A 21,102-nucleotide genomic window follows, 5' to 3' on the forward strand; every position below is an offset into this window, starting at 1 on the left:
AATACACGTAATACGGGATATCTGTACGGCTGTAAACAAACATTATTTACCCCACAGAACTGAATTTGTCTATTAGATTTAGGTGAGAAAGGCTTCTAGCCAGGATAAATAGAAGTGTTTTCAAATACACAAATTTACATTCTGCTGTTGTACATATTTTTTCTGAATTTAGATTCTAGTTTGCGCGTCACATGCAGATACATTGAGCAGCATTTCTTACTGGATGCGCAGGCTGGGGGCTCCCAGGCGCTCTCTCCTCCGTTTCATCATGGCCGCACGTGAACTGACAGAGAACTCTTCTCTAGGGGTGAAGTTGTCGCAATTAGAGCAACCCAGGGGTCCGGGACACGAACTATACCAAGGGTCTCTTCATGGCACCCTCTCTGGAGGATCAATGGTTTGCCGGGGCCCACTGACAACCCTCTGCAGGTTCGGTGGTGGCCTGGGGTCCGCTGCCAGCTCTCTGCGGGTTCGGGGGTGGTCTAGGGCCAGTTTTCAGCTCTCAACAGGTTCGGTGGTGGCCTGGGGTCAGCTGCCAGCTTTGTGCAGGTCCAGGGGTGACCCGGAGCACGCATTTAACACACTGCAGGTTGAAGAGTGGCCAGTTGCCAGCTTTCGGAAGGTTGAGGGTGGCCCCGAACTGTTGTCAGCTATCTGCAGGTTCAGGGGTGACCGAGGGCCTAATGCCAACTTTCTGCACGTACAGGGGTGGCCAAGGGACGGTTTCAGCTCCATGCAGATTCGTGGATGGCCCAGGTCGTTGCAGGTTCAGGGCTTGTCCGAGGACCCACTTTTAGCTCTCTTCAGGTTTCGGGGTGCCCGGAAGCCGATGCTCGGCCTCTGCGGGTTCAGGGGTGGCCCAGGGCCCGCTGCCAGGTCTCTGCAGTCTCAGGGGTGGTTAGGGGCCCACTGCCGCCTCCCATCGTGATGTGGGCCGCCGGTGACTCGCACCCGTTTCATATTAGAAATCACGGAGGCACAAAAGCGGAACGGAAAGGGGGGTTTGAGGATTTCACGAGCCTGAAGCTTGGACTCTGCCTTCTCAGCAGGGCCTGGGCTCCGGTGCGCGCTGACGGCCGCTCCGGGCACCGCCTCCCGGCTTATCGCAGGACACGGAGGGACCGGGCAAGGAAAGCTCGCACAGCAACTCGAAAACTGGCAGGGGGCTGAAGTGCAAGGCCGGGAACAGCCAGAGCCTCGGGCGGGGCGAGAACAGCTGCGCCCGCCTGGGAAGGGGCATTCCAGCTCTCGCAACCCCACACGGGGCCGGGGTCGCGGGACTCCCGGGGCAATGGGCCCAGAGGGGAGGGGGACAGAAACACGTCCAGTCGCGAGGGCCAACTCACCTGACCACTCATATCCTGGGGTCTGTTAACCAAACCCATGTGCCGCCCCATCTGACCCTGTCAAATTCTGGGGTCTGTCGCCCGTCGTGGTGCTGTCCCAACCGCGTGTGCCACAGCATGAAACCCTCGCTGTGGTCGGGGTTAGGGCTCTCCCAACCACCTCTGCCCCGTCATGTCCCAGTGTCTGATTTTTTTTTTTTTTGCAGTTTTATGTAGCACGAGCTCGACCCAAAGGTATTGGGAGCGCTTTTCATGAGCACCAGTTACATTACACAAGGACACATTCATTTTTGGCAGGCGCGGGGACGGGATTTGCCCCGAATCACAGGATGCTGAGCCAATGTCGAGACTCCGGCTCCAAAGTCGGAAGCTCTTGCCATTACGCCACATCTTCTCCCAAAGTAGTGGGGTCTAGGGATGTCCCAAACCACATGCCCCACACTGCCACCCACCTCACCCCATCTTATCATGGGGTCTGGAATCTGGTCTAATCCTTTCCCAACTACCTGTGAAGTCCCATTCTGTAATTTGATTTGTTGCTCTTGCAAACACATGTGGCAGACCTCTTTTGCTGAAGCATCAGGCAGGGTTACAAAAGCATGTTCCTCTCCCCATCACACTATGGTGGCGGTGGTCTGGTCTAGTGCTGTCTCAATCACATCTGCTGCCCCACCTAACCTCCACATCACACCATTTATTCTGGTCATGCTCAGTATGCATCACCCTGCTTCACCCCATAACATTCTGGCGTCTAATCTATTGTAGCGCTGTCTCAAACACATCCCGTCATACCCCAGAGCCTGTACTGTGGTCTAGCTGTGTCCCAACTGCAGGTGCCACCCACACCTCACCCCATCACATCTCAGTGCTTTCTCAACCGCACAATCCACCCCTCAACTCACTGCATCACACCCTGGTGTCTAATCTGGTCCAGTGTTACCACGGAACCACCTTCACGTCACCACGGCAAACTCTGGTACCTATAAATCTGGTCTAGTGCTTTCCCAATTTCACGTGCCGCTTCCACCTCACTATCCCAGACTAGCCTTATGGTTGAGATGCTGAAGCTATGGTAACAAACATTGGTAAAGCCAACAGGTCTCGCCTTGCGACCTGCTGGCTTTACAAATGCCTCAATACAAAGGCAAAGTGGGTGGGGAGAAGTAATGAGAGTGGGAGGATGTAGAAATAACATCAGGGGGCAGGTAGGGGATGAAACAACACAGGGCTGGAAGCACAGCAGGTGTTGCAGTGGGAAGAACAATACAGAGGGAGCGGGGATGCAAATGGGTGTCCTGAAGCAGCCTGGCATGCACAGTGTGGGGAAGGAAAGAAAACTGGCGAGAGAGAGCAATGTGGAGCTGGAAGGAGGAGAAGCACACAGGTGAGAAAGAAACACGGGCAGAGGAAGCCTACAAGGGTAAGTGCATCACTGAGGGAGAAAGGGGAGAACCACACTGGGGAGACAGAACACCACAGAGAAGGGACGCTGCAAAGCACATGCACTCCTGTGGAGTGCTTAAAGAAGAGAAAAAGGAGCACCTGAAAAGGCGAACAGTTTAAGGACATAGTAATGCATCCAAGCTCCAGGGGCAGGACAATCAAAAGAGGAAGTTGGAAAGTACACATGTGCTATCAAATCAGAAGCAAGCAAATGGGAAGGACAATAAAGTCAACCAATGGCAGAATGTAAGTGCACTGTAAACTAACAATGCATCTCACAATGGACAGCGCATACTCTGTCTTTTAGGCAAGACCTAAAAATGAGCTGTCTGTGAAACCTATGAATGCTCACTGGAGCTAGTTCGAAACTAATTGAACCTACTGGACACAAATGAGGTGGGAATTGCATGCAGACATTGCTCTAGTTCTTATACCATTAACAGCAATGTACAGACTAATTGGGGTGGGGGAGGTACGTCACCACATTGTACAAGACAGTAAGCCATCATTCAGAAGTTCCAGCTAGCTGCTCTCTCTGTAGAACAAGTTACTTAACTTTGGTATCACCAGTTCTGGTGGGATTTCTAACTGCAGATTTCTTACCTATAAAATAATCCTAGGTTCCAGACAGGATCTGGAAGATTTTTTAGCATAGCTGATGCACACTAACAGAGGATGTCATGTGGCTCCTCCCCGCCGCAGAAGTGACAACTAGAGCTGTATGCACATGCCACCCAAGAGTGGTGATGGCAGTTTTTTTCTGGACATGGTCTACGAAGCCTAAAAGTAATAAATTGGGCCAGTGTGCAGATCTCAAATTTTGAGCCTTCAGATGGAAAAAGAGCCATTCCACAGAAAGGGGAAGAGTTAGGGTAGTGAGGAATCTGCCGTTAGACACATTATCCACCAAAAACAGTTTTACTGAAGATAGGGAACTTGTTCCAAAACTGAGGCTGAAACCTCAGGATGATGACCTGAACTCACTGCCCTGGAAGGAAGGCTTGAAAATGCACTTTATCCATGATGGCTCTGATGAAAAGGAGCCTCTGCAAAGGACTCAGGTGTGGCTTTGGCACATTGATCATGAACCCAAATGATTTAAGGAAGTTCATCGTCGCCTGGAGGTGGTCTATAACTGACTGTGATGAGCTTGCCTTCAATAGCCAGTTGTTGAGGTAGGAGAAGACTGGTACTCCCAACCTCCAAAGATTAGGTGAGACCAGTGTCACCACATTCGTGAACACCGGAAGGGCATTGGTGAGGCAAAAAGGTAGCAGAGGATACTGAAAATGCTCACAGCCCACCTTGAACTTCAGGTAGCATCTGTGGGCCTGCAAGATGGGGAGAAGAAACAAACATCCTGCAGGTCCAATGCCTCAATCCACTGTCCAGGATCCAGGCAAAGAGAACTTGGCCAGTAAGCATTTTGATTCTGTCCTTCCTCAAGACAAAGTTAAAAGGTCAAATATCTAAAACAGCACAAAGGCCTCCACCATTCTATGGCACTAGAAAATAGCAGAACTAACACCCAGTTCCAATTTCCAAGGTTAGGATCCTCTCTATCCCTCCCTTTTCCAAGAGAAACCTAGACATCCTGCAACAGAATGGACAAATGGTACACCAAGTCTTTTTTTTTTTTGTTGGTGCAGTTTAGTATAGCGCAAACGTGACCCGAAGGTATTGGAGCACTTTACATGAGCACAAAGTTATGTTAAGCAAGACACATTCATTTTTGGTAGGCACAGGGAGATTAAGTGATTTGCCCAGAATTGCAGGATGTTGAGCCGACGCAGAGACTCAAACCTGGTCCCCCAGCTCCAAAGTCAGCAGCTCTGGCAGTTACATCACATCGTCTCCCCAAGTCTTTGTGATGTATACAGAATAGGCAGCAGAACAATCTGCAGGGTCCACCTATCAGATACTACTGCTTGCTACCCACGGAGAAAATAAGTAATCCTGCCTCCCAAGGGGTACTTTGGTGCAGCTAAGGATAAACTACAGCGTCTTTGATGTTGCTGCCGGAGGGGCTGGGAAGTTCATTGGATCTATTGGCCTGAGCGTTTCCTGCTAGATATGTTATGCCTATCCTAACCCCAAAAGGACTGGGGTACCTGTTGGGTTGGTGGGGCTAGACTTTGTCTGAAGACGAAGACCCTAGCAATGCCTCAAAACGGGTGCAATTGTTGTGAAAACTGCCTTGTAGTTGTGGAAATTCTGAGGGAGCGGGTAGTTGCTCTGCTGTTTTTTAAAGTGCTCAAGGACGGAGTCAGCCTTCTCGCCAAAGAGGCGAGACCCATTAAAAGGCATATCCATGAAGGATGCATTAACAACACCTGAAAAGTCAATGGCTCTCATTCATGTGTGGTACCAGAGCACTACACTAGTGCCAATCACTCTGCAGAAGCAGTCAGTCATGTACACTCCTGAGCAAATGCCATACTAAGCCGCACCCTGGCCACCTTGGATGATCTGTGCCAAACTGTCTCTGAATTCTTCCGGTACAGTTGGAAAAATGTCAGCAACTGAGTTCCATAATGCACGGAAGTATCAGACCAGCAAGCAGCTTGAACTGACTGACCTGAGAGCAAGGCTAGCAGAGGAAAACATCCTCTTCCTAAACACCTCCATTCTCTTCGATTCCCTGTTCGGCAGGGTCGTAAGGAAGTAATTCTGATTAACTCTGCTGGTGGATGCCTGTACCACCAAGCTCTCAGCAGTAGGATTCTACATAAGAAAGGCAGATTGACCAGGCCCAACTTACGGAGACATGCGGAGGCATCATTGTCTGCATTGATGGCCAAGATCAGTGAGAGCCTCATTAAAAGTCAGCAGAGGTTCTGATGAGGCTTACCAGGTTGCAGAATCTCTGTGAGGACATTATTCTTTATTTTGGCAGATGAAAGTAGTAAATCTAGGACACTGGCTGCCCTTCTGGTTACCACGACGAAGGAAGTGGAGGGTTCCGAGGAAGGACCACGGGTAAACCAACCCATTGTCAGGGAGAGTTATCCAGCTCACTGGCCTCTTGGAGGTCCATATATAAATTATCATTATATTGTGGGGAAAATTCTTCCCCACCATCACCAACAAATCCTAGTTGGCTTTTTTCAAAGTTCGTTACAAAGAGCAGGTGGAGTACTAGAGGTCAGTCTTTAGGTAAAGGTAGTGTCTTGCCACGGCCAAAGTAATTGGCAGCAAGAAGCTTGGGACTGAACTCACACACAGATTTGGCAGAGGTCAAGATGGATTCAGTTCAGAGTCAAACCAAACTACAGGCCTGACATCCTCCTCCGGAGTCTATGCTGGTATTAACAGACCAGCATGTGCCAAGTGTGGAATCCACTTCAGAGTCAGAGCTATACCCGAATCGGCCTCAGGAAGCACAGGCGGTGCAGAGGGCGGACCCACTGGTGGAAACCCAGCTAGAGGCCTCCACAGATTCATGGGGATAGTAAGTGCACCAAAGGGAATCGGCAAGATGTTACAAAGCAACGCCGCAAATTTGTTGTAGTGTCACTGACTGGAGCTCAGGGTGTATTGGGATCAGCTGCAGAACTGGCTCCTTCTGCAGCTTCTAGGGACCAGGAACAAGACCTCAGAGAAACTTGACGTCCTGGCAACTTCTCAAAAATGAGTGTGGCGAGGCTGGGCCGAGGCCTACTTGGACTTCTTGTGCCTCTTTCTGCACTTCAACTTACCTAAAGATTTTGAGCACAACAAAGTACTGTCGCAGGACAGGTCCCTTGAGCGGGTCCATATCTTTGAGCAGGAAAGGCCTTTGTACAACTTCCATCGGTGTCCAAATATTGTACAGCTTGCCTTTGCGGCCCTGAATCTCCTTCTGATTCAACAAGGTGCACTCCCGCATAACACAGGAGTCATGGCCCAACCCCAAACTCCAAAGGCACACCTCGTATGGATCTGTCACAGGCATTTGTTTGTAGTAGTCCCTAAAAGGTTAAAAAAATCTGTCGTTTTAGTTGGGTCATACTCCATTGTACACTGAAAATTTGGACGACAAAGAGTTGTCAACTGACAAAAAATGTAGGCGCTAACGGCAGATCTGAGATTAAAAAAAAAGGCAACGAACATTGCCGCCTTTGGATGATGCATATATACTGCTCCAGTCACCAATCCAGCAGGGCTAAGTCGACATGCAACCACACAGTACCATCTGCCAGCATGCGGAGGCTATGCTAATAAATCATCCAGATCCCTTCTGGCATCTAGAAATATTCTAAAGGTGAAGAATCTGTGGTTAGAAGTATTAATCAGAAAAAAGTACATTTATAAAGCACACATGCATTTTAAACCTAAGGTTTCAACAATCTACCTTCCATATAAAAGCAACTGTTGCTATAAATCAGACCATTTAAACCAATGTGGACTAACCTTCCTTAAGTTGTTTTGCACAGTGAACCGGGTCAAAGATACAGCGGTGGTGGCATTCACAACTCCACTTACACTCAGTCTCTAGGTAGGGGCAAGGCAGTCATAGTTGAAACCAGTGAGAATGACAGGTCATGTCTGGCTTTAACTAACGGTGTTTCATAAATATTGGCATTCTGTTCAGGAGGTTTTCAGACACCCAACATTAAGCCTGTAACAGATTTCATAATCGGAATTATCAGACACTGTTTACAATTCTCATGCCAAGCTGTAAAAAAATATATAATATTGCAAAAGACTTGGCATTTTTTTAAAAGGCCCTGCACAAAAGCTTTCTCTAAAGGGTCCAAACATTTCAAACCTTCAAATGTAAAAAATCGTAATTTACAAATTATACTGTTAAGATATAAAAGCAAACTTCATACCCCCCCCAAGGTCCACAACTCTCACCCACCACAGTACTGTTTCATATGCTTTATGTACCTTAGTGCAAATTGGGACAGTTTTAAATAAAAATCGAAAGCAAATTTAACAACCATCAAGAATTCCTTGGCCAACCTTTGATTTTATTTTTAATGTGATCCAATGTTGAAGGAAAAAAATCTTGCTCCTGAATACACCGACAAACATGATGGGTGGGTGACCTCGGTACCCAGAGCCAGTCATCATGAAGGTAGACAGCAAGCGCTCTTCTCCATACACAGCCACCTCTCGTAGGGGCTGCCTCCCAATGGACAATAGTGCATCTGATCATGAGAGCAGCAACTAGAGGACCTAGATGCCAGGTAGGCACAATTCACAACAGCTTCAAAAAGGAGTTTCTCCTCATCAAGAAATGTAAACAACCACTGGCAAAGCCAATATGTCTCACTATTTTTTGTAACAAGCACTGTTGCATGCCCTTAAAATATGCATCCATCACTTTCCCCAGCAAGCCCTTATGCCATTACTAGAAGCCACAAGTTCTTACTGTAGCAGGTTTCAGTACTTTATCTACCTTACCAGAGGTCCCCCGAGACAAGTGCTAGCTATGGCAAGCTACTGTTCACTAAGCCTGCACTAGAGGTCACTTCGGCTGAAGGAGGGCTGGAACTGTAAGGGGTGGGGATGGGATGGTTAGGGCTTGTGAGGGCAGGAGGGCAGGAGGGCAGAAGAGAGGTAAGTATGGGAGGATTCTCTAGTGGAGAGGTAGGTAGGGGCAGGTAGTGGAGAGGCGGGCATGGGATAGGTAGTGGAGAGGTGGGTGGGAGGGGTACTGGAGGGGTGAGGACGGGAGGCCAGGTGGGCAGAGGAGAGGTAAGTATGGGAGGGTTGGCTAGTGGAGAGGTGCGTAGGGGTAGGTAGTGGAGAGGCGAGCAGGGGATAGGTAGTAGAGAGGTGGGAGGGACGGGTACTGGAGAGGTGAGGACGGGAGAGTAGAGGAGAGGTGAGCAAGACAGTAGCCACCTTGGTGAAGGGAGCAAATAATAAGGTATGGATGAGCAAAGGGAGTCGAGGAAGGCAGCAATGACAGGGTGAGGCAGAGATGACTGGGCAAGTGGTGGGGTAAGGATGCTCAAACACAATGATGGGGGGTGAGGGAGGCATGAGACAAAGAATGGGAGACCAATGAGAGGGAGTGAGGCAGGCATGAGACAAAGAATAGGAGGACAATGGGAAGGAGTGACGGAGGTAGGCGAAATTAATGGTGGAATGAGGCAGCAAGTGGGGATAAACAGGAAAGCAAGGATGTCCACAGGACGATTGATGATAAGTGTAGGAGACTGGTCCTCTATGTAGTGGGCAAACACTGTGCAGAGGGTCCAGGCAACCACACGTTTGGCAGGTTGGTTGAGCAGTTAGGCCAATCTTGGAGAAGTGCAAAGCATTTGTTGTACTCACAGCATCAATCTTGCAACTCACACACTCAAAGGAATAACACAAGACCAATTTAGAAAAAATACTTCTGATTTTCATGAAAATTTTAAGATCAAGATCATCATAATTGGTTTAGTACTTTACGAGATATGAATTTTTGAAGTTTAATAAAAAAATAGTATTTTTGTGCGTAATTATGCAGCATTGGAATCAATGGAGGATGACCTTTGAAAATGCATATAAAATCATACAGCAGGTTTACCAAGTTCTTCTTTCGCAGGTTGGTCGAGGCCGTCAGTCGGCACACTGTGCCAGCTGGAGAAGTTCGGGCGGCTCCCGGTTCTGGCAGGAGCAGCGCGAAAAGGTCTCTGTAGCTGGTGCAGGGCCACTTGAAAAAGCACTGCACATGTAAGTTTAACGGTGAATTCTGGTGGTCCCTTTGGAGTGTCGAGGTCGCAAGGGGTGGAGGACCCTTAGGGCACAGTTGGTTCTTCAGTGCAGTGCACAGGGCTGCCGGGTGCAAAGCCAATCTGTAAGCCACGAGCTGTGCGCAAGGATGCCCTCAGAAGCAGGCAGTAGGTTGGTTCAAGGGTCAATTGCAGGACAACGGGGCACTCTAGCGGGAGGTCTGGATTGTTTCTGAAGTCCCTCGAGTGGGTCTTCCTCCTGTTCCTTTTACAAGCCCGGGTGGTTGTTTTTTGGGAAGCCCGAAGTTAGGTGACCAATACCCAGGTTACTGGTGTGGTTCAGCTGCTGGAGGGCGCAGTGCCACCAAACTTGGCACAATGCCAGGGTTAGTCCTCATGGTCTTTCGTGTGAAGTTTGGTGCGGCTGTGGCATCCAGTTCTGGAGTTAGCGCACGGTCAGTGAAGTGGACCTCACTGGCTTGTTGGTACTTGTGGATTTAAAGTGGTACCTCCACTCTGGAGGGAGTTATCTGGCAATTTGTGAATCCTGGAGGTCCTATAGGGTTGCTTTTGAGTTTTTCCAGTTGCCCAGCAGTGATTTTTGGGTCCTGTGTTCAGCATGCAGGGGTTGGCGCCTTTTCATGCTGCAGAAGGTCCACAGTTTTCGTGCCTTGGATCTTCTTGGTGCTAGTCTTCTTCTGTCCATCGAATAGGAGTTCTTTGGTCTAGGGATGCCCACTAAATACTGTATTTAGTGGTCGTTTTAGGGGGAACCTGGTAGTGATCAATGGGTCATCTACCTTAGAAAGGCTACACCCATTAAGCGACCACTTCCAGTGGGCAGGGGTCACTTCCCTACACCTGACTGCCTATTTTCCTTTCATCCAAGATGGAGGAAAATAAAATGGAGAGTCCACCTTGCATGCACCAACTTAGGGGCGGTGCGCTCTAAGTAGGGCCACTCCTCCTGTCCTTCGTTTGAGATTCCCTCCATTGGTGCCACCAAAAGTGGGGGTTTGCAATGGGGGGGGGGGGGGCAATCTGCTGTTAGCAGCAGGCCTGGAGGTCGAGTTTCAAAGGCGGTAACCCCTTTGAAGGTCACCAACAGAGCAGTGCACATTCCTGAGAGAAGGGGCTTTGTTCTTCATCCCAGAGGCCCTCACAACAGGGGTGCAGCTTTGTGTCTGGCGGTGGCAGGCTGGTCAGGACACGTCAGCAACCATGCCAGGGTAGTTAGCTTTTGAAGGGGGCACCTCCAAGGTGACCCCTGAGTACATTTTATAATAAATCCAGCACTAGCACCAGTTTGGATTTATCATTCTGAGTTGTTTGATACCAAACAACCCAGGGTTCAGAGTGGCCATCATGTAGCTGTGAAACTCGTATTGATCAGTGTCCAGCACATGTATTAAAATGGCTGCTCTGTTCACTCACTATGTCCCAGGTTTGGCAAGGACACCGTCGGGGCATGTTGCTCATGCAGCAATGCCCTCACATACAGTATAATGCACCCTGCCTTAGGGCCGGAAGGCCTGCCAGAGGAGCGTCTTACCCATAGTGCATGCAGTGTTAAGAGGACAGGGCACACAGGCAGTATGCCATGTAGACTTTGTGCTTTAGGTTTGATCCAGAGCATTCAGCCTACAATGGTAGGACTGGGTGCATCTGGATGCATGGCCAAAGAGGGTGGTACGATCAGTTCTACAGACAACTGCATTGTCAAGTCAGACCAATGATGGCCATCCAAATAAATGGTAAGAAAATTTGGAAAAGTAAACAAACTCAGTGTCTTTTCGCGCCGACAAAAGAGGAATGAGGTTACTCCAGTCAATGTCCTGCATTGTCTAACTTTCTGCCACGAGACAATCAGAGCTGCCAGGTCACAAACATCCCAAAAGATTGCTTAAGCAGCCCTAACACCTTTTTGTTTTGCTATTTTGACTATTGTAGTATTTCGGAATTACATGGTGTGTCAGTCACTCGCACAACGAGGACTCTTGAGATAGTTTGGATGGAGAATGCACCAGCGCCAATTACACAGGTCTGAAACGGTGTGTACACTCCGGAAACACTACACAACCAACAATCTCCACTAGGATCATTTGTCCACTTAAAAAAATCTACACTGGAATGGGAAAAGGGCATTGGAGAGAGAGTACACCAGAGAAGCAGGGGCTCGAGCAGAGGGGCACCTCCGCACAGGGGTCGGATCCACAGGGCCTGTTTTCAGGGGTGAGTCACAGCCAGCGGGACAGGAAGACGTCAACACAAAAGCACCTTCAATACACAATATTCGTTGTATCTGACCAAAGGAAACTGAATTTTCTTAACGCCTAGAAGAGAACGCTAAATACAAATAAAAACTTTGATGTGGTTGCTGTTGCAAAGAGATAAGGGATAATTACTGTTAGTTTAACATATTTTCTTCGTGTTTTCATTCGATAAATTATTCCGGATTGTGATGGGAAAGGAATATACACAAAGTTAGCGCTTTTCAGTGATCATTTTTTCCAAAGATACATAAAGAATGATCAATAACTGCCTTCAGAAGGCTTCGTACAATAAAAGTGATGTGAATGAAAATTAAAACCATAGAAATGGATCAATGGTACTGATTCAGAGATTCTACGAGATCAAATAAAGGGGAAATGCATTTTAATAAAATTAGCAAACCAGGTTAGTTGTGGTCTTGGCAAGCAGGTGCAATGTCTATTATTCACCATTTTATAATTGGGAGCATATGCCACAAAAATGAAAAGAACAAAAAAACCATGCCACTGCGTAAAAGTTGCAGCCACATGCAAGAAACAGAAATTGTAAAAAAAAAAAAAAGAAAAAAAAAAAAAAAACTTTGTATATCATTTTAACAGAGCAGTACTGGTGCTTCCCAGCAGGCAAGTGTATTCAAAATGTGTATGGAACCCACTTACGTTTTAATGCACATCCCCAAAAAAATACGATTCTTATTCAAGCAAAAAATGGTACTACTGGCTTTGAAATGCAAAAATCTGAAAACACAGTTTTAGCATACAAGGGTAACCTAAAAAGTAAAAAAATATATAAATAATAGAAAGAAAAAGCACTGGCACATCAGCCTTCATAATGAATTGCACTTTTATGTATTTTTTGTAACATGTGGACACGTGATCAGAGAAACTGGTGTCACGCACACTTCAAGAGAGGCAATGACTGAATTAAACTGTCTGCCCTATGGGGTATGCTGTGGAGGGCGGAAACAAAATGTAAATGGCAGCTGAATAGACCAATGGATGAAAAGTACTGACACGCTGAATACTATGTATGTATTGTATGTATATGCCTGTGATGTTTATTTACAACTTTTTTGTTGGCTTGATGCTGGCGAGACAGCCTTGAACCCGTACCCAAAAAGTAGCTACTCACAGCTTGAGTAGTATAAGTGCAGACACTGACAGCATGTTAGTCAATAAGTGTCAATGCGGTTGACTCACTAAGCAACTGTAGAATCAAAAATTACTTAAACAACAATGTTGAGCAATATGTGGATATGGATTCAGACAGAGCAGCCTCTGACAGGATGCCCTACCTTCCTACAGAAATGCAAAACGCATCAGTCAATCTCGGCCAGGGCTGGCAACTGGTGTTGCTCTTTAAACCAGTGGTGCCCAACCTTTTGACTTCTGTGGACCCCCACTTTATCACTAATGAACCCAGGGACCCCCACTGAATCATCATTGGAATCCGGGGACCCCCCACTGAGTCATTACTGGAAGTTTGGGACCTAATTTGTCAATATATATTAATATTTTTTAATTAAACAGAAGCTGCAAGTTTCAGTAGTTTTGTTGCAAAGTGAAAAGACTTTGCCACTTCATAACCATCGATGAAGCAACAACTGAAAGGTGGCCAGTGGTTCTCTGAATAAAACCCAGAAGTTAAGACCTCAGGATACTCTCTTGCTTCAGTTAAAGACCTGTACAGAAAACGTAGCTCAGTCTCTGGGGTGGAATTACTATCTCGATAGGATATGTAGTGAAACTGCCAATCTTTTGAGGGCAACCACACAAAGAGACGGTAGATATCCACTCTGTGGACCTGTTCCAAAAACAGATGCAATTCAAAGTGCACACGATTAACACTAATGTCCACTTCTAATTCTTCAGATTGGCCAGGTGCTGAAGAGCATCAAGCTATAGTTAATACCTTCTGCAGCCGCGCTGGGACAGGGTATCCTCAGTGTATTGCACGTGTGAGGACATGACTCTTAGGTCAACAAAAAACAGACACAATGTGTCTAACAGAGGTTGTCTTCAATGCGATCATGCACCGTGGTCGATTCAGTGAGCAAAATGCTACGGGTGTTGCTCACATGGAATTCACCAAGGCCACCGATTAGGACCATATGGAAATCCTGCTAGTCAACAAATCAAAAACTGATAGAATAGGAGTGTTATAAGTCTTTTGTGAAACATGGCTAAACTATCTTAATCTCTGTTACCAGGCGTGGGTTCCTCTGGTGGAAGGACAAAGTGTGTCGTCACAAATCGTTATGCCTGTTTACACGTTCAGTCAACACCATTCTCCTTCCATCCACTCTTAGCGCTGCACGCAACTTATATTTTCATTAGTCATGACACAAATGCCGCGGGTTAAGCGCCTCTTCATAGCATCAGGAAAGGTAAAGTGGTCACCACGTGCTCAAGGGCTCAGTGACCCAAAATTTCACAAAAATGGCTTCTTCTGACCCCTATATGGCGAGCGTGTGGTCTGTGTCACTCCTTTCATACGCTCCTGAATCACTGCTGGGGTGGGCAGAGGCAGGGCACTGTCAGTAAAAGCTTTAAGGTCTACTATGCCAAACCTGGCCTCAGTCGTGGCACAGGGATCCCCAACAGTGGTGCCTTAGAACCCGTGCACACGCAGCTTTGCGCATCTCAGTCAGCAGAATGTTGCGGATAAATTGCACCTCAGATACTCTCTCCAAACTCTTAGAACACAAGCAACACAATCTACCTTCAAACTGTCCATCACAAACTTCCAGTACAGATCAAGAGCACTGCTTCCATTTCCTGAGTATTAGTACTTACTAAGTAACTTCGTCAAATCTCTAATGTGCCATTATTCACTCACCAACAAAGGGAAGAGGCCAGGAGACTGGATTTTAAGTCTGACATTGAAAGGCGGTGAGAGAGACTGGCTCGTTTGTAGGTTACTTGCATGTTGCATTCTCTCGCGTCAGTCCCTACTTAGCTTGAGCGCAGGCACTCCTTGTTTAAGAACTGTGGCAAGGTCGGCGGGTAAGGTGGTCGCCACTACAAAAATCCGTCTTGAAAACAGTTTTGAATCCTATTGCGGCACACTCAGTATTTAATGGGTAAATAAAATAAGTAACAATTAGATGAACAATACCATGCTTGGGTTTCCCAGTGGGGTTTAGTAACCAAATAAAACAAGACACTATTAGCATTATTTCAGTCACCTTTAAGACAGATGTGAAGGGCAGGACAAAGGAAGCCGTAAGAACGTAAGAGGCAGGAATGTTTTAAAGTCCTTTGTAAAGCTGTCAGTCACTGAAGGAGCAGAAATAACCTTCTTACCTTGTGTATGTGCGTTCTGAGAAGCACGCAGATTTGCCTTGACAGGACCACAATGGGATCTGATCTAGCCAGATAGAATGAATGTATTAATATGGATTTAGTCCTGCTACAGATGAGCAGAGAAATGATTGCTGACAGTACTTCGAGAATGATAGAAGAGAAGAATTTACAGCCACTGGACCCCGAGTTGAATAAAACATATCGGGGTCGAAAAGAGCAGAGATGTTTTGGGAAAGTAATAGCAATCTAACTATTTTCATAAAAGTTTCTTTAAAGTGTTCAATCAAAGTTTCAAAAAGTGACGTGCTCAACATGCTGCTGTCTTTGTGTTTCCTTTTCAGGGCCTGCATCGTCATCCCCACAGGAGATATTCTTTGCCAGAGTGTTCACTTTGGATTTATTCAAGGTCTTATGGAGCAAATCATTGAGTTTTAGTTCTGTCTGCGGTCTCCTGAAGGCCTTTACCAGTGAGAGGACACCATCCGCAGGGTGAGAGTCTGAGTCAAAGCTGGGAGGCCTGCCCAGTCTCTAGGGTATCTGGGTAAAGAAACCACTTTCTTTTTATGCCCCCTTCATATTTGCGTGAGGTAGCATCTTAAATATGGTGCATGAGTAGGAAAGCAGAACTTCAATTGCTAAGCATGTGTCAGCTTTTCAGCTGCAGATCCTAACTTCCGGTTCAACCATCTCCCATCTCCTCCACAGCTGGCCCCTGTCTCAGAACGGCTGGAGCGCTGGGCTAGGTAGGGCCTGGTTCTCACTGGCAAGCTGCCCTTATTAGGTCGAGTCAAGCATAGCAGGCGCAAGCTCTGCTTTTCAGAAGTGTTGTTATGTATATCTGGGTTTTTTAACCACACCCACCGCACGCCGATCACTATCACTCCTTCATAGGTTTGCAGTTCAAAAATCCTTTATTTTATTTGGTAAATGCTTTACTTTTGTCCCTCCTTGGGGCGGTTTAGTTACCGCCTTGCACATCGCCCCTGTTACATGGTTAATTGCACTTTTGCCAATACGTCTGACTGCAAGCAAACTTTTTTCCTTTTGTGTCCTGCTTCACGCTGATGTCGAAGCGCTTTGAATCGGCTCGCTTATGGGGACCTGTATTACTTTTCATTTTCAATGTGTGTGGCAAGAAAAGTACGGTTAGGAGTCTACAACGCTAATAGCCCTAACTCGAGCAAATGCCAGACCCATTGCACTGCAAATGCTTATTTTTTTTAAAGGTCACTAAGTGGAGAGGGCACTGGACGCGAATTTCCAATAGACCAGCGACACGGGGTATTCCACTACTTGGGCTCGCACCACATTCTCATTATCTCACAGGCAGCTTGGCAGCACAGGTGGCACAGAGTCTGTATCTTTGCTGCCTGTTCACTGAGTTCCCGCCATCTCGACTACCAGTAGAGAACGGGAGTGGCAGCATTAAAAAACTGTTATTCCTGCACAAACATGGGCAGCCACTTCATTCTCATCGCTACTGGGCCATATCTTTCTTCTGGAGACCCACAACAGTCAGGAAGTTACACCGAGCCGCAGATTTTGGCACTTTCTTTCTTTTTTAAGGTGTCAACTGCACAGCGCTTGCAAAATCTCTTGTAAATTAAAAAGAACAAAATATTAAAAGGGCCTTAGAGCCCATCCATTATTTATCTTTAATTACAATTAGTTGACTCCCACTTTTTTCCTTGCTGCCTATTGGTCAGCAGCTTCTTTGGGCCTAAGGCATCCTCTTAGGCTTCGGAGTCTTTGTCCTCGCCGTGGAGCATGGACCAAGTACTGCTTTTTGTGGCCAGTGCCCTTACACACTTTAGCAGGCTCCTGCTTGTACTCTCTTTTTCCTTAAAGGCATACACTCTTAGAGGGTCTGCTGTCTCACTCCTTCACCCCTACCCCACTGCAGCTCTCCATGGTGTCATCCTCCCCCATGTCACCTCTTTCTGGCCGTTGTTTGAAACAAGCCACCCCTGAGCCCACCTTCCCCCTGCTCTCTGTGGCATCACCCTCCCCCATGCTACCACCCGCTGACAGTTGTTTGAAACAAAACCCTTGCTTCCATCAACAGATTTCACACAGGCGAACCTAGTGGCTTTGCCAGTGTTTGTTTAACCGCTTGACAGGGCCTCAAGAAAGAATTTAAACTAATTAATTCCCAGTGTGTGGAGAGCGTATCCTTAGCTTACTTACTAGCAGCGTCTCACCAAAATCTGTGAAATATCAATTTTAGGGCCAATTATTTAGATTTGCAGCTCAAACATCTTGGCAAAAAGCAAGAGATAATAACCTTGATCCTTTCAGCACAGACAGAAACTGGTCCGAATGTTCAAAAATCACGAGTTGTTCACAATAATGTAGAGATGGCCCATCTCCCTTCCAGACATAGTTCACAGCAGATCAACTCTGCTGGCAGACGTACTGCATCAGCAAACATAGCTTCAGTGCCCTGATCGCGTAATAGGAAACTGCAGCTTCTGTCAAATCACTTGTCAGGTAACATGACCATGAGTCGACACATAGCTGAATGACCACTCCCTGTGCCCTGATGGGACATGGCATGAAACCAGTTGACCAAAGTAAACAGCACCACATGCCAGAGCTAGACTCCAACACGGTCTAGAGTCGTTCCGCCCAGCATGTAGCTTGTCAAGTCTGATGTACTGCAATAGTGGCTGAAATCTATAGCATCTGCTAGTGATTCGGTTGTCAGAAAATCAGTGCCGGTTGCCTGGAAAGACGGGCTGGGGTTGATGCCAGGCAATGCCTGCTGATGCATTTGAATTAGACAAGAGGTGGCTGTTTGTTATTGCTAATTAGCTAGGACGACGATGTGCCTACTCCGTGGGACTGCATAGAAACCTAAAGTGTACAACTCTGCATGAGCATTGCACGGAACCTATGGTGACACTTCTTACCTGAGACCTCTGAAAGGGAAAGGATCCCAGCACAATCTGTTCTTTAGGTGAACGTTTGTCCTCAGCTGACCATGCCACGGGGATACTGCTGGATTCCTTGAAATTTCAAGTTTCCCCGCAAAGCCATTTCAGGTCTGGTTTAGCCAGCACAGCTGCCAAACAGACCTACTGCAACCAACAGACACTTTGGATTCACACCTTCAAACCCTTGGGCTTTCTTTAAGCACAGTCTTTCAGCCACTGGCTTGAGGCTTAGTCAATCACATCTTGACTCGGGCCAGCAAAGTATTCATCTCTCTCAAAGCTTCTGGGTCTTTGGATGTAGCCTTCTACCTCCATTCGAGTACTCGCTTTAAACTACATGGGGAACTACTTTACACCCACAGCATTCTCTGCCGGCTCTCTTATGTGTGTCCATCACTAAACCCAGACATGTTAGCTTTGTCAATGCTTGCTTTAATAGTTCAGGGTGTGCTCACAACTCTCAGTGGCAGCTCAGTCAACGGAAGCCTTCACTAACAATCCAATAAGATTCAAGGCAACTTCTTCAAGGCTTGAAGTAGCTCACGGTCTTGGTCCGAGAACGATGTCTGTTGTCATGGTGATGGCGTCATCATTACTTTGCATTGTTACAAACAGTGGCACTTACAAGCTAGGATCTGTGCCCCAACAAGTTAGGGAAGTAGTTCTACCAATAGTTTCCTGCATACTGTCGGTTGTTTCAGCAGCTTCCATGTGCCCAAGGAACGAAAGTCTCAGAATTACAGCGCGGTGGACATTACACTACTTTACCAATACTCACAGCCTCGATTGAGATATCACAGTGGAAGATTCTTGTACACTTACCCTCAAAGGTGGTCCACCTTTAAGTACATTACCTGGACAGTATGGGAGGAAAAAACTGCCTTTGCGACACAAGGTGGGGGAAAGGAATGCCTGATGGAATTAGACTGATATGTTAAATAATAAAAATAAAATATTCCCTGCAAAGAAATGCAATTTCAAAAGATGAGTATTCATCGGAAAAAAATATTTATAAAATTTCTATCTAATATGTAATAGCAGTGTGAGCAGGTATAACGCCTGCATCTGCTGAGCTTATCTCATCATTTTCACGCTGAAGGGTATTTCTGATAATTTGATTCACCCGTCGCATCCACCTCACGAACAAGTACTTGTTACAATGAGCAACCCATGTCAAATCTATTTCTTTCTTTTTCAGGATAAATGCAGAAAGTAATATTTCTGGTCCTGCATTTCTTGGTCTATCTTTTGTTCTACTAGAATGGGAGGCAACTTAATTTGCGGGGGTGTGCATGAGCCCAGGGAGGATCACAGCAGAGGTTCAAGCAAGCCAGGGAGAAATATTAAATGCCTGTATGAACAAGTTATAGGCACGTTAAAGCCACATGTGGCTGGAATAAGAACACTTAAGATGAACCACTGAATAAGAACGTGTGGAGTTTCTTATCCAAAAATCTTTTTTAAAAGAAAAAGTTAAATGTTTAAGAGAGGCAACTGTCAAGAAGAGTTTGGAGATTCACTCTACAGAATATTCAAGGAAAGGGAGCACACTGTGGCAGTCACTAAGCAAGATTAGGGGCTGAAAATTAGGTTACGATTCAAAGAATGGCCCACAATAGCTCATAACATCACAGTTTCAGCCCCCAGTAGGATGTTATAGTCACACAGAATTTCGGCCTCAAGACACAGGGCCTGATTTGAGTTTGGTGGACAAGTTACTCAGTCACAAAAGTGACGGATACCCCGTCCGCCGTATTACAATTTCCACTGGATATCTGTGTGACGGAGTCACCCCATCCACCAAACTCTAAATCCAGCCGTTAATCTTGGATATCAAGATGCTATTTCTTCCGGATAAACCTCAAAATTGGGCAATCAGACACAATGCCATTCGAATAACGAGCATGAAGACAGACAGAATACCAACACTACAAAACTAAGAAGAAAAGTTTGCCACATGTGCCATGAAAATGCTCCTCTCACGGACCAGGTAACCAAATAAATCAACATGAAGTCCCCTCCATAATCTACAACGAATAAACAGTGAATTGTTTGTTCACAAGCAATGAATTTTTAACCCTACAAGTATTTAATTTGACCGATTGAGAAGAATTAATGTACCAAAGTATTGCTAAGGAACTTTCAAAAATATGGATCATGACATATGTAACCCACAAGCCATGGGTTTGCTTTCATATCAGTATTTCCCAAAATGTGCCAGGATATTTAATAGTTGAACCATGTTACCGCAAGAATATAAGCCATACTTTTATTAGAGTAGTAAAAACCTAACTTGCTCAAATACTGGATAAAAATACTAAACTAAACTTTGAGAGTCTGCAACTCTATGGGGAAAGAATTTACCCAATAAAATGCTCCTAAATAGAAGTCATTCATTTGTTAAATTGTGTTTAAAGTGTGATAAAGGGAGAGACAAGACATTCTGTCAGACATCTTGGAATGGACTCATATCACCAACTCACACTTCATCAGTTGCAAACAGTGGCAACAAGGCATAGTCCGTAGCTCACAACTGCTCGCCCTACGCACAACTAAACTTCTTACACAGGTACTAAGCTGTATCACGCCTCCCATTAAACCTTCACTCTGCATTTTGCCTAACAAAACGCAGCCTCAGCCCTCCTCTGCCACAACAGCTCTTGATGTGAGCAATTACACCACTTTTGAGAAGGACCTCTTCTCATGATGATGATGAGTCAAAGACGGCAACAATTATATAGATTGTCTAGCTCTTAGCCACAAAGGCATGAGTCTAACCCTTAGCCACAAAGGCATGAGTCTAGCCGTTAGCCACAAAGGCATGGCCGAGCATCTTTGCAGATGAACCTATCCACCCTTGCTAATCCATGGAACTCATGTTTATCCCTCTTAAGCTACTACTGTACATGGTCCTAAGTCGTCAAAGCATCTTTCACACACCTGATTGAGCCGCACACTGCTTTGACTGTTTTAATGACCGCCTCCCATAGATGACAAACAACTTCCTGGGAGACGTCAATCTCCACAGTATTGATGATGGTAATTGAATGTGCACAGCTCTGTCAAAGATTTATGACCTGTACACTCTAGAACAACTATCCAACCTTTGGTCTGATCTAAAGAGCATTACCCCCTAAGTAATGCTCTA

General features: G+C 46.3%; 1 protein-coding gene across 5 annotated transcripts in view; it reads right to left on the reverse strand.

Moving 5' to 3' along the window:
• The window catches only part of MAST2 (microtubule associated serine/threonine kinase 2), a 1,054,635-nt gene that overhangs the window by 442,945 nt on the left and 590,588 nt on the right, over positions 1–21,102 (reverse strand). The window contains exon 1 of one of the 5 annotated variants that reach the window (XM_069232769.1): positions 221–1,107. The exons of the other annotated variants lie outside the window; for them this stretch is intronic. Within the exon in view, the coding sequence (XP_069088870.1) occupies positions 221–270 (50 nt within the window). The 5' untranslated portion in view covers positions 271–1,107. Of the gene's footprint in view, positions 1–220; positions 1,108–21,102 lie in introns of those variants that run through there. 5 annotated transcript variants of the gene reach the window in all.

Source organism: Pleurodeles waltl, chromosome 4_2 (genome assembly GCF_031143425.1).
Source record: "Pleurodeles waltl isolate 20211129_DDA chromosome 4_2, aPleWal1.hap1.20221129, whole genome shotgun sequence".
In the NCBI taxonomy this organism is placed as follows: domain Eukaryota; kingdom Metazoa; phylum Chordata; class Amphibia; order Caudata; family Salamandridae; genus Pleurodeles; species Pleurodeles waltl.